At 34.3% G+C, this 11,016-nt stretch overlaps 2 protein-coding genes across 3 annotated transcripts; one reads left to right on the forward strand and one right to left on the reverse strand.

The window, feature by feature from the left end:
• The first annotated feature begins 216 nt into the window (after window positions 1-216).
• On the forward strand, window positions 217-6,042 carry LOC116104980 (squamosa promoter-binding-like protein 6). Of its 2 annotated transcripts, none has more exons than XM_031391404.1 (5): window positions 217-360; window positions 747-1,523; window positions 2,697-2,833; window positions 4,826-5,583; window positions 5,956-6,042. In XM_031391404.1, exons 2-4 carry the CDS (start codon window positions 841-843, stop codon window positions 5,569-5,571), a joined length of 1,566 nt encoding a protein of 521 aa, XP_031247264.1. In that variant the 5' UTR covers window positions 217-360; window positions 747-840; the 3' UTR covers window positions 5,572-5,583; window positions 5,956-6,042. The 2 variants fall into 2 exon arrangements, with proteins under 2 accessions (XP_031247264.1, XP_031247265.1); XM_031391405.1 differs by having other exon boundaries at window positions 219-250.
• Window positions 6,043-8,770: 2,728 nt separating this feature from the next.
• Window positions 8,771-10,538, reverse strand: LOC116104985 (protein CRABS CLAW). Its single transcript, XM_031391408.1, has 7 exons — window positions 10,443-10,538; window positions 9,869-9,997; window positions 9,537-9,633; window positions 9,389-9,437; window positions 9,057-9,132; window positions 8,889-8,945; window positions 8,771-8,797 (listed from the first exon to the last, which is right to left on the reverse strand). Exons 1-7 carry the CDS (start codon window positions 10,536-10,538, stop codon window positions 8,771-8,773), a joined length of 531 nt encoding a protein of 176 aa, XP_031247268.1.
• Window positions 10,539-11,016: the final 478 nt, after the last annotated feature.

Here is an 11,016-nt window from a genome sequence, read left to right on the forward strand (position 1 = left end):
CTTGACCTTTGCGTCAACGAAAGAATCCCAACACTTGTGTAATTGTGTACAAAATTGGAAATTCAAAAAAGCTACAAAAGACCTGGACAATGGTCATGCTTTTGAGACACGGAGCAGCTATACCTGTAGGGGAAATCATGTTGACTCACACAGTCACGCTCTATATGTATATATGTGTATATGTATCTCCCTCGACCTTCTCACTTCTCACCTTTTCAATTTAGACCCACTCACTGTTTTTGCTTTTCTGGTGAGTTATTAAACTAACATACCTCTATTATTCTTTTCACATTCTCTCTGTTTGTCCTCCGCTATTTCTCACTGTGTGTCAAGGATCTGTTGTTTGGTTACTCTGAAAGTGTAAGAAAATACAATAACACTTGGAATTTCCTCTGTTATAATTTTTAAATGATGTTTTAATGCTTTTATCTTCTAATCTTTTGACTTTCTTGTAAACGAGAATTCTCAGTTTTAAGCTTTTTACTGTTTCTTGGGATTTTGAGAGTGAAAGTGGTTGATATTTATGATTCTGAAAACTGGGTGGGTTTTGCATTTTGAGTCGTTTAATCAGCTCATGTTGTTAGCTTGAAAAACTGAAGAAATAAATGGAATAGAAGTTTCAAGTTAATTTTCATTGATTTTAGAGTTATTGCTTCTATGCTGTATCTGCAATTGAATATTTAAATTTTACAGAGGTTGAACGAGTTTGTTTCTCGTTTTTTGCAGTGCTTGTTTATCTTTCCTAGTTACTTGGCTTTTGGAGCGATTTGCGTCGTTTCTTGAATTGTGGTTGGCATTTGAAAGTATTGAATAGTTTGTGCAACTTTGATACACTGTTCTATGGTGGAGTCTTGGAGCTATTCCTCTGAGGGAAAAGGCCTTTTGTTTTCTGATGAAGTAGACTTACCAGTTGACTCTTTTTCTAGAACTAGAAAAACATTCATGGAATGGGAAAGTAAACCCTCGTATAGTTTTGATATTAATAAGCTTATTTCAGATAGTGACGCAGTTGAGGGTATGGAATTTATGGACCTTGGTTTTACTGATGTGACCAAAAAACCTTTCCTTAGTAGCACAAGCGGAGGTACAGTGAAGGGTGAAGTTGGTTGTGATTCTAGAAAAGGAGTGACTAATCCTACTTGTCTGGTCACTTCAAGTTCATTTTTTGGGGAAGAGGAATCTGGATCGAAAATTTCAAGTTCTTGTATGGTTTCCAATAGTCAGGATTCTACACTTATTGATTTAAAGCTAGGGAGATTGGTTGATTGTGTAGATACGCAGAATGGTGAATTTTGGAAGGAGAAGTCGGTTTTATCTTCTGTGCGTCCATCTTTGACGGCGAAGAAAGCTCGCATAACAAGTTCATGCTCTCAAACTCCCCTCTGTCAAGTTTATGGCTGTAGCAAAAATCTTAGCTCCTCAAAGGATTACCACAAAAGGCATAAAGTTTGTGAGGTTCACACGAAGACTCCCAAAGTTATAGTTAATGGCTATGAGCAAAGGTTTTGCCAGCAGTGTAGCAGGTTGGTTTTTCTTTTTCCCTCCCTCCAGCCTTTACTTTTCTTTTATTATATTCAAGTTCTGATAGATATCAAAGCTGTTACTTATGTAAGTGAACATTATTATTCCCATATTGCACTTAAATTGGCTCATAGCTATGATCTAACCTCATTTTGAATATTCTGTATGAATAACTTCAGAAGTTGCAATTCATTTGGGAAAACTTATAATGAGTGTTAAGCAAGGAGTATTGATTAGAAACAGAGAAATATTCATTTGCCTTGAAAACAGGATGTACCAAAGAATCAAGGGAGGCAATGAAACAGACTAAATATTTTGCTCTGCTTTTAAGAAATCAATAGGATAACAACTTCTTGACTGTCTCTCCTTGCACACAAAACAGATATACCCACAAAAATTCTTACCCAATCTTCTCCTTCCAAGCCTATGAAAACTTGTTCTTCAAACAGATGAGCCTTTAGTTCTGTTCATATTCACAGTGCAACTTCTTTAAGTTTTGTGAACTGGATCCTGAAACTCCAAATCTAGCTTAAAAATACAGACCCCAAACGGAGTGAAAGGCAAATGCCACATTTCGTGAGTAATAAGGGAAACCGGAAGACAGTTGACAGTTTGGTGACCTAAAGAATCTTTTGCTTGGTTGTGTTTTCAATCAGAATCTGCATTTAGTGACATTAATGGTTTTCCATCAATGCTCACCAATTGCAAGACATAGCTAAGCCATTTGAGCTATATTCCTTAATGCATGCACATGTGGTATCTTGGAGTCATAGACGACCATAGGATCCTCATCGAAGGAAGGAATTTTGAGCTTTATTAACTGTGGCAAAGGGTTCATGGGGGAAAAAGAAAAGATAATTTGATCCTGGTGGAATATTTCCTCTGCTTATCAGAAACCAAATGACCTTGAAAGAGATGACCAAACAGTGAGAAATCAAGATTACATGTTTAGAGTCCTATGCAAGTTTTAAGGTCTTTAGTACTGGATTCACTTTGGTAGGTTACTTTGCTATGACAATTCTGCCTCAAAATTTATGGTTATATTTTAATCTTTTACATTATCTATCCTTAATTTTATGAATGAAGAATCTATATTAGTCTGCTTTGCTTTGTATATTACTATTTATTCTTGTTGATTCACTATGTGTTGATGATCAAGGTTTTTGGTTAAACAGGTTTCATTTGCTAGCTGAATTTGATGATAGTAAACGCAGTTGTCGTAAACGCCTAGCAGGCCACAATGAGCGTAGGAGAAAGCCTCAATTCAATATCCTCTCTGGTAAACCACATAAGTTGCTGCAATCATATCAAGGTATGAACAATGCGTGCTATGATACCAACTAAGAAAATTTGAGTCCCATTTGTGTCTAATTGAATTGAAGATATATAAGCTCCTCCTTCCTTGAATATCTAAAGAGGTTACATATATATCCACAAATTATAAACCTGTGTAAATGTTTTTATATCAATTCTGCCTCTGCTGTGATCTGCACCATCTGCGAAATTAATAACTCGTTTTGCTTGTGTTCAGGGATAGTAATCAATCTGATATTTGATGCAAGTCCTTTTTCTTGCATTTATATATTTTCTATTTAACATAAACGGTTACAAGAAAAATGTTTTCATTGCATTGGATACACTTTGTTTCATACTGTTAATATAAGATTCAGTGTTTCTTTCCTTTGCTTTTTTTTGCTTCCCTTTTGTCCAATAATTTCTCTTATTGTTTTCATGCATATGCCCTGTAGATAGTTGTTTTTATTCTGATTTTACCGATTTTGCTTTTAGACTTATTAAATTAGCTGAACCTGACAATGATGCACATTGACAATAATTCTGTACAGAAAATTTTATCTTTTCAGTCCAGTGGATTCATTAGAGACATGTATCTTATAATTGATACAAAAAGGACAAACCCATCCTTGCAACTTTTTGTTGTGTCTTAAGGACATGCTTCAAGTACTTTGTCATCAGAGCATGATAACTTCTATTGTTCCTTAGTGCCATTCTATTGATATAACGTTTCCCATTGCCTTATGCCTTTTGACTGGGTCAAGGTTTACGGCTATAAAAAAAAAAAAAGAAAAAAAAAAAAAACTTCCATCTTAGGAAAGTCCTTTATTCCACATTTAGAAATGGGCAAGTCATCAACCATTATGGTTTCTTTTAATTCGCTTTATGCTGTGATCATCAGTACATATCATTTAGAATCAATAAAGGAAGCCAATAATGCCCACTAGAATCCATTTATTACTAATCTGATTGGCATTAACTACTAATGGGGTATAAAGAAATGCCATCATAAATTTCTTGACAGCAACAATGATATGTGGTGGTTACATATATCAATTATGTCTCTTTGTCCTTTAATGTTGTATGTATGATGTGAGCCTCTTATGAGATAATTGAAAAAGCATGAATTATACACATAAAAACTAATCCAGTTTTGTGTAAAGAAGAATGAATTCATTTTGTTCTAGAATAACATGCTAAAAAAACTATGAGAAAAATAAACAATATTCATAGGTCTAGAGACACTTGGGTTAGTATTGAATATTACTTTAAAAAATATTGTTGGGCATTTCTTATAACTAGAACTTTTGGAATTAATGGTTTTTCAACGTAATATCTTAACCTCTTTTACTTAAAGAGGGCATGTGTCTGAGTTCTGAAAATTTCCGTCTTTAATTAACTAAACTATCACACAGAGTTAGGTGGACTTGTGTTTGGATGAATGCGTATGTTTATATGATTGAGTCCATATTATAAGTCTGTTAATTGATTTCAGCATGTAGTTGATGGGGTTCATTATTGTTTAACTCTATTTTAAGATGACCTCTTATAATCTTAAGCTTCTGCAATTATTGACATGGACAAATATGAAGGTCTTGGGAGCTACTTCAGGGTAGTATGAATGCAGTTGAATTATGAATCATGCATGACATGATGATACTGCGGTATATCACTGATATAAGCAAAATTAAAAGTTAAAGCAAATTATAGCCTGGAAATCTTGCTTTGTCATCTTCATTTTGCACCCCCTAATCTTAAAGTCATTAGAGCTTAACATTTTGCAGAGTTATTCTAAGGCTCATCAAGTAACCTTCAATAATCAATTACTCATTGTTTGGAAGCAAATTAAGCTTAAATTTCTTAGAGTACTCTTACATATCTGCGGAACCTTTATAAGATCATCAAGTAACTTAGATAATCAACTACTGATCTTTTTTCAAACCTTTACATTTTCCATTTGTAAACACAAATATATTTCTTTATTAATGTTTAACATGTATAGGTTCAGCAGGCACCAAATTTCTGGGGACTTCATTACCAAAAGGAGCATCCTTTGTTTTCCCAGAATTACATCCAGGGGGCATTCTTTTCCCTGAAAGCAATGAGCAAGCCAATCTGCTAAAGTGTCTCAAGTTTGAGGAGGAACCATTCACCCATCCTCAATTTGCAACAACCATCACAAATGGGCAACTGCTAACAAAATCTCTCCTCCATCTACAAGGCAATGAGAAACAACATAATTCTGGAATTCCTCCTTGGGCAACTGAAAGCTATAATGTTTGTAATACACCACCTGGGATTTCACACTCCAGTTGTGCTCTCTCTCTTCTGTCAGCTCAGTCACACAACTTGTCAAGTCATTCATCAGGAATTCAAATGCCTGGGCCTTTGATCAATCAAACCAGCCGTGTCCATCATACTCTGGACCTAAATTTTGACAAACCTGTAGGTGTAATGTCTTTGGAAAGATATGCAACAGATGGCTTGTATTCATCTGGAATGAACTCTGTGGATAGTGCTCAGACAGGCTCCATTATGGTTCCTGATGCTGGTCATGCTGTTGACTTGGAAGTCGAAGCAGATGGAGTTTTTCAAAAGTCTGATCTTTTAAAGGCCAGGTACTTTCTCCCTCCTGAAGATGGGACCACTGTTGATTTGATACAACTTTCATCACATCTAAAAAGAGTGGAGCAACAGAGGAATTGCATGCAAGAAAAGCAGCAAAATGATGATTTGTGCTGCTTCTCGACCTCTTAAGCTGTAAATGAGGTACATAAGCATTAGCATGTGAATCTTTGTTTGCTAATTAGATTTCAACATGCTTTGGGAGTAGAACATCGCCTGCGTATGCATTTCATATGAAATGCTTTTCATTTTGAATGAATGACATGTTGTACTGGAATTTATAATCAGAGCTGTAGATAAGAAATTAAATCATAAAAGAATTTAAAATTCTTGGTTAAAAAGTTGTCCAAAAGCTTAATGCATTTGAATTACATCTGCAACACTGAATTTCGATGAAGAATATCTGAAGAAAATGTCACAGGACACTTGAACAAACGGTGAATTGCCTAGATATGTTTTTTGCTGATTATCTAATTTACCTCGATGAGTGAATGATATCGATTATTTTTTGTGCAGGTTAATGGAGGCTTTCCAAGATACTTAGCATAAAAAGTTTTAACCGGTTTTGCTTGTGCAATGGTAAAATGCTGGTAGACACTTTAGATGCAATTAAGTATATAACAGGAAAAACTATCTGGGTTTTCTTATTGTGAAGTCCTTTGTTGCATCAGTTTAACTCCTTTGCCTTTTTAGTTTACACTTTCAGTTGTCGTTGTTTTATGATTGTAAAGGCCAAAGGGATGTAAGTTTGAGCACTTGTGGCGGTCTTTCCCTCGACTCTTTTACCCTTATAATAGAGAGGATTATGCTGGTTTAAGAATTGAGTTGTCACTTATACAGGTACTAGGTATACCTGAAGTGTTTTTACTGATGCTGATTGAACAACCCTCCACTCCCCATCTTCCATTCCCATAAGTCCATGACTTGGGTTGCAGTGGAGGGACAAACTAGAAGTCAAGATAAATATGCCACTTTGATAGTTTGGTATAGGATTCCTGAGTCACTAATGCAGTATTTTATGAGGAAAAAAACTTTAATATTAGATTCTTTATAGAGCTGTTTTTTGTTTATTTCAAAAGGGTCATATATGCTTGAGCAACTAGATGTACTTTCATGGTTTGTGGGCATGATTACTTTTCAACAACAACTTATAAAAACCACCCAGCTTTATATAAACTATCCCAAAATTCTTGGAGTAGTTTTGACCAGTCAATTTCCACATTGTCATTGCATCAAGAGTCAAAGGTTGAAGGGTCAAAAGTGGGGTGGCCCATTCGTGATTTGTATGTGGTAGTGAGCTGTAAAAGGCAGCATCTCAAGTTGTATGTGGCACAACTTGGTTATAAACTATCAAATCCTCAGATTCACCATATCTTTTATTTCTGCAAAGTAATTATACATATATAGCAATATGCTTCCAACTTTCTAATTTATTTTAAATCAAGAGACGTCACTAATGATGCATGCTAATGCCATTTAATTACACTATTTAATACGACATTTAGTAGTTTAATTAGATCCATTTTGGAAGAGTATGTGTCTAAAGTTTTACAAACCCAATACATGGAGATTGGGCTTTGTTTTGCCTCATAATTCATGGGTATAAATGGACCACTAAATTCATTTTTCCACAACTATATATGGATTTAATTTCACATCATAAGTTTATTTTTTTAATTTGTTTTCTCACGTGATGTGAAAACAATCATCAGCATAGTTAAAAGCTCTCTACTTAACAATTTGTTTTTTTTTTTTTTTTTTTAATGACTGAGAGTATTCGGATAGGTTTATGCACACCTCAACTAATATTTTGGGACCCTGGAATTACCAATCAGGTAAGAATTCTAGTGGTCACCCCTATTAGCAATCGAAGAGAGACTCAAACTTGAGATCTTTTGAGTAATACACTCAAGAGTCTCTATCGAACCACCCGATCCGGAGCGATTGGTTAAAAGTACACTACCTGACATTCTCCTTAATAATATTTGACCTACCTATAAATTTTATTTATTTATTTTTCCAAGTCTTCGAAACTAAATGCAATTACTTATAATTCACCAACACAAGCCGATTGTCATCGGATTCAAAAGAGTTACCCAGTATCACCGATTGAGAACAGATGAAACTAAAATTATGTAGGCATTACAGATTCACAATTGAAAGATCGTTAATTTAGTTATTGATTGATATGAGTTTTATGGGATTAAGATAATAGTTTGTGATATCATATATATAATAGAATATTATGAGAATCATTAGTGATTTTATTATGAAGCTATTAAGTAACAATTAATTGATTTTGTTATCCATCCTAAAAATTCGATAAACTATATGTTTTTACTCTCTTACACATGCATGTTGTGACTGTTCTAAGCAATGCTAAAAGAAGTGGAATTATATGTAATTTATGTAAAATAAGTTAATTGTAGTTAGTTGATGTTGATGATCTCCTCCTATAATGAAGTCCATGAATATATACCAGTATGATTTTTGCCCCTAAGACCAGCTGAAATAAGATAATTTTCACTGTCTGTCACTCCTATTAAGTTGTTTTCTTCAGCTTAATTGCATAGTAATACCCAGAGCTGTATGCATAAATGAATCCCACTGCCAACGCTATCACTGCTATAAGTTGTTTACTATATGGTCTCATCGTTTAAATTCTTAATTAACCTTGCTAATTGGGTTTAATTAGACTTCAGACGTAAATTCGCCAAGAGGCTTTTAGCTTTCTAATGATCTAATAAGCAAGCTTAACTACTTATCTATTCAGATATTTTCAATCGATCACGGGAGGTTCGAGGTTTTATCAGTCTATAAATTACAGACAAATCGGCAAATTGAGGCTCAAACTCTAGCCACCAAACACAAACACTGCGGCCAAATTGCATGCACCATTTTAGAGTCGACTATATTCATCCATGAATTATCGACACTCAACTGTGTCGAAGCTCTAATTAACCTAGGATTCAGTTCTCACTGTAATTGAGCTTGCACATTTATATCTCTATCATGGCAACACCACTGCATTACTTAGGGTATGGGGCAATCCATCTTTGCTCCGAGAAGCCAATTTACAAGCGGGATTAATTAACTTAGCAAATAGCATACCCATAATTTTAATAATGTCAAACATTAACCATTTCCATACTAGTTCTAATGCTGTAGTAGTTATCGGAATAACAGTATCACCAAATCAACATGACATAAAGTGCATGATAATAAGAAAACAAAGTTTGAGACGTGAATAACCAAATCAACAAACTGGTTTTTCAACTACTTCAGGTAGACTCTCAATTCCAGTGTCTCAGGATTGTTGGTTAAACATATATTACTTCATTCCTGCAACACCTAAACCCTACAAAGGCATCAAGAAATACTTGAGGCTGCTCATACAACAGTATAACGAATTAAAATTGTCTGTAAAATTATTAAAGAGATTCTCTTACATTGTTATTGCTTCCAGAAGTAGACCCTGTTAGCGAATTAGGAATGTACCTAGCCCACTATAACAAACAAAAGTTTAAATCAGAGAAATGATCAAGATTTTAACTTAAACGATCAAGAAAAGCTTAGTTGTACATAATAAAATTTTCTAAGTTGAAAATATAACTCACGTTTTTGGCTGCAGTGCTAAAAGCTTCTCGATGTGCTATCTCAGGATTGGCCGTTTTGATACGCTGTATTTCCTCTCTTTCATAATTTTTTGAAATAGGATAAACAATGGAAAGTTAAATAATAGAACCTAATATGTATATAGTAATTAAATAATAGAACCGCGACGGAAATGGAAGGTCTGACAATAGGCAACTGGTACAAGTTAATTCCAATTGAAGAAACATGAATATATAAAAGATTAACATCATGGAAGGTCACACAATTTAAAAAAAAAAAAAACAGATTTGTTGATGGACAAAACAGCAGAAATAATGAAAACTCTTGCCCTTACTTCATGAACCTGTTGTAGGCTGATGGAAGCCTGTGTTTCTTCTCAGGTGCTGCCAAAAAAGGAGAAATAAATTGTGTAGAGTTGAAGGCCAGAAGTTATTTTTATCTATAATTGAATATGTATGTACAGGTGAGCAAGGGTTTTTTACGTTTTACAACAAATGGTGCTTTTGGGGACAATGGCTCACTGGAAGTCGATGATGAGGAATTTCCCAGTTTCAAATCTTGGCAAAAGCTCTGCTTCTCCTAAAATAAATAAATGGATCACCTAGCATTAGTTATATATATCATTATATGATTAAGAAGATGTATAGTATTTTAATTATCACCATTTCTTGATAAAAGAATTCCAAGCTGCTGCACTAGTTTTTTTTTTGGTCCAATTCTACATTTTATTTTTATAGATCGAGCAGATGCGTTGCGTTTCATAAATCTGGTGGCCTCTTTCTTGGAGTGTATGTATGGATCGAGAAATTTATACCTGAAAAGTGAGACTCATTTGGTGACAGGGAGCTTGCTGTGGAGGTCTTGTGCTGAGAAAGGAGAGGTTACTGCAATGACCACATTTCACTGTCACTGTGTCCAGCAACCGTTTGCATGGAATCCCAACCTACATTCACAAACAAGAAATTAATGAAAACAAAAACACAAAAAGAAACATAAAAGAAGATCCAAGAATTACAAGTGATTATATATGGTGTTTATAATTTTAGAGTTTCATTCTTATAGTACATACGCTCAACATGAAAATTTCTTCCCCTATCCATTTTTGACAATATATAGGAGAAAAACATACATGATTTATAAAACACTCAGTCACTTCTGGATGCAAACATTTTACCTTTGTTTTTTCAAATCTTTTCATGTTCATGGTAATATTTAATGTTAATATCTTCACATGCAAGTAGCAAGTATAAAAAGAAGAAAATTAGATCATGTTGTATAGTTTCCATAGTGTTATATATATATATACCGACATCAAACGGGTAAGAAGGTAACAGTATTGAAGAAAGAATAATTGATCTATATATATATATATATCCACGTAAAATTACCGCAAGAACAGTGTTGCAGAAGTTGCAGCGGACATAGCAGAGATGCTCAGAGGGTTGAACTTGCAAGTCCATGGAGATGTTTTCCTCTAGGCTCATTTTGGAAGAAGAAGATGATGAATAAGAGATATATGGTTAGGTTTTGAGAGGAAAGAAGAAAAGGTTGGGTTTGTGATAGTTGATGACAAGGAAAAAAAAAAGTCAGTAAATAGTGGTGTGAAAGAGCTCAAGCCAGCGTTCAAAAAGATATATCTAGGGTTACTATACCAGTCAAATTGTACATGCACTGCATTTTTTGCAGAGCTGAGTTGCACGGGCGATTCGATGCACTCTTTTTAGACATATTAATAAAAATCTCACGATATATATTATCTCTTAATTAATCTCATGAAGATGGAGTTAAGCACATAACTATCTCTTTTTGTTCTTTTAAGATTTCTGATTAAGGATTTTAAGTATGTTTTAATTTGCTGCACACTTGTATGATTAAATGGAATGCTTTATGAAACCATTACTATTGGCTTGTCTTAATGAATTATATGGTAGGGAAACCTAATTATCGAAAAGAGTTTAATTC

This window comes from Pistacia vera, unplaced genomic scaffold, assembly GCF_008641045.1.
Source record: "Pistacia vera cultivar Batoury unplaced genomic scaffold, PisVer_v2 Contig490, whole genome shotgun sequence".
In the NCBI taxonomy this organism is placed as follows: domain Eukaryota; kingdom Viridiplantae; phylum Streptophyta; class Magnoliopsida; order Sapindales; family Anacardiaceae; genus Pistacia; species Pistacia vera.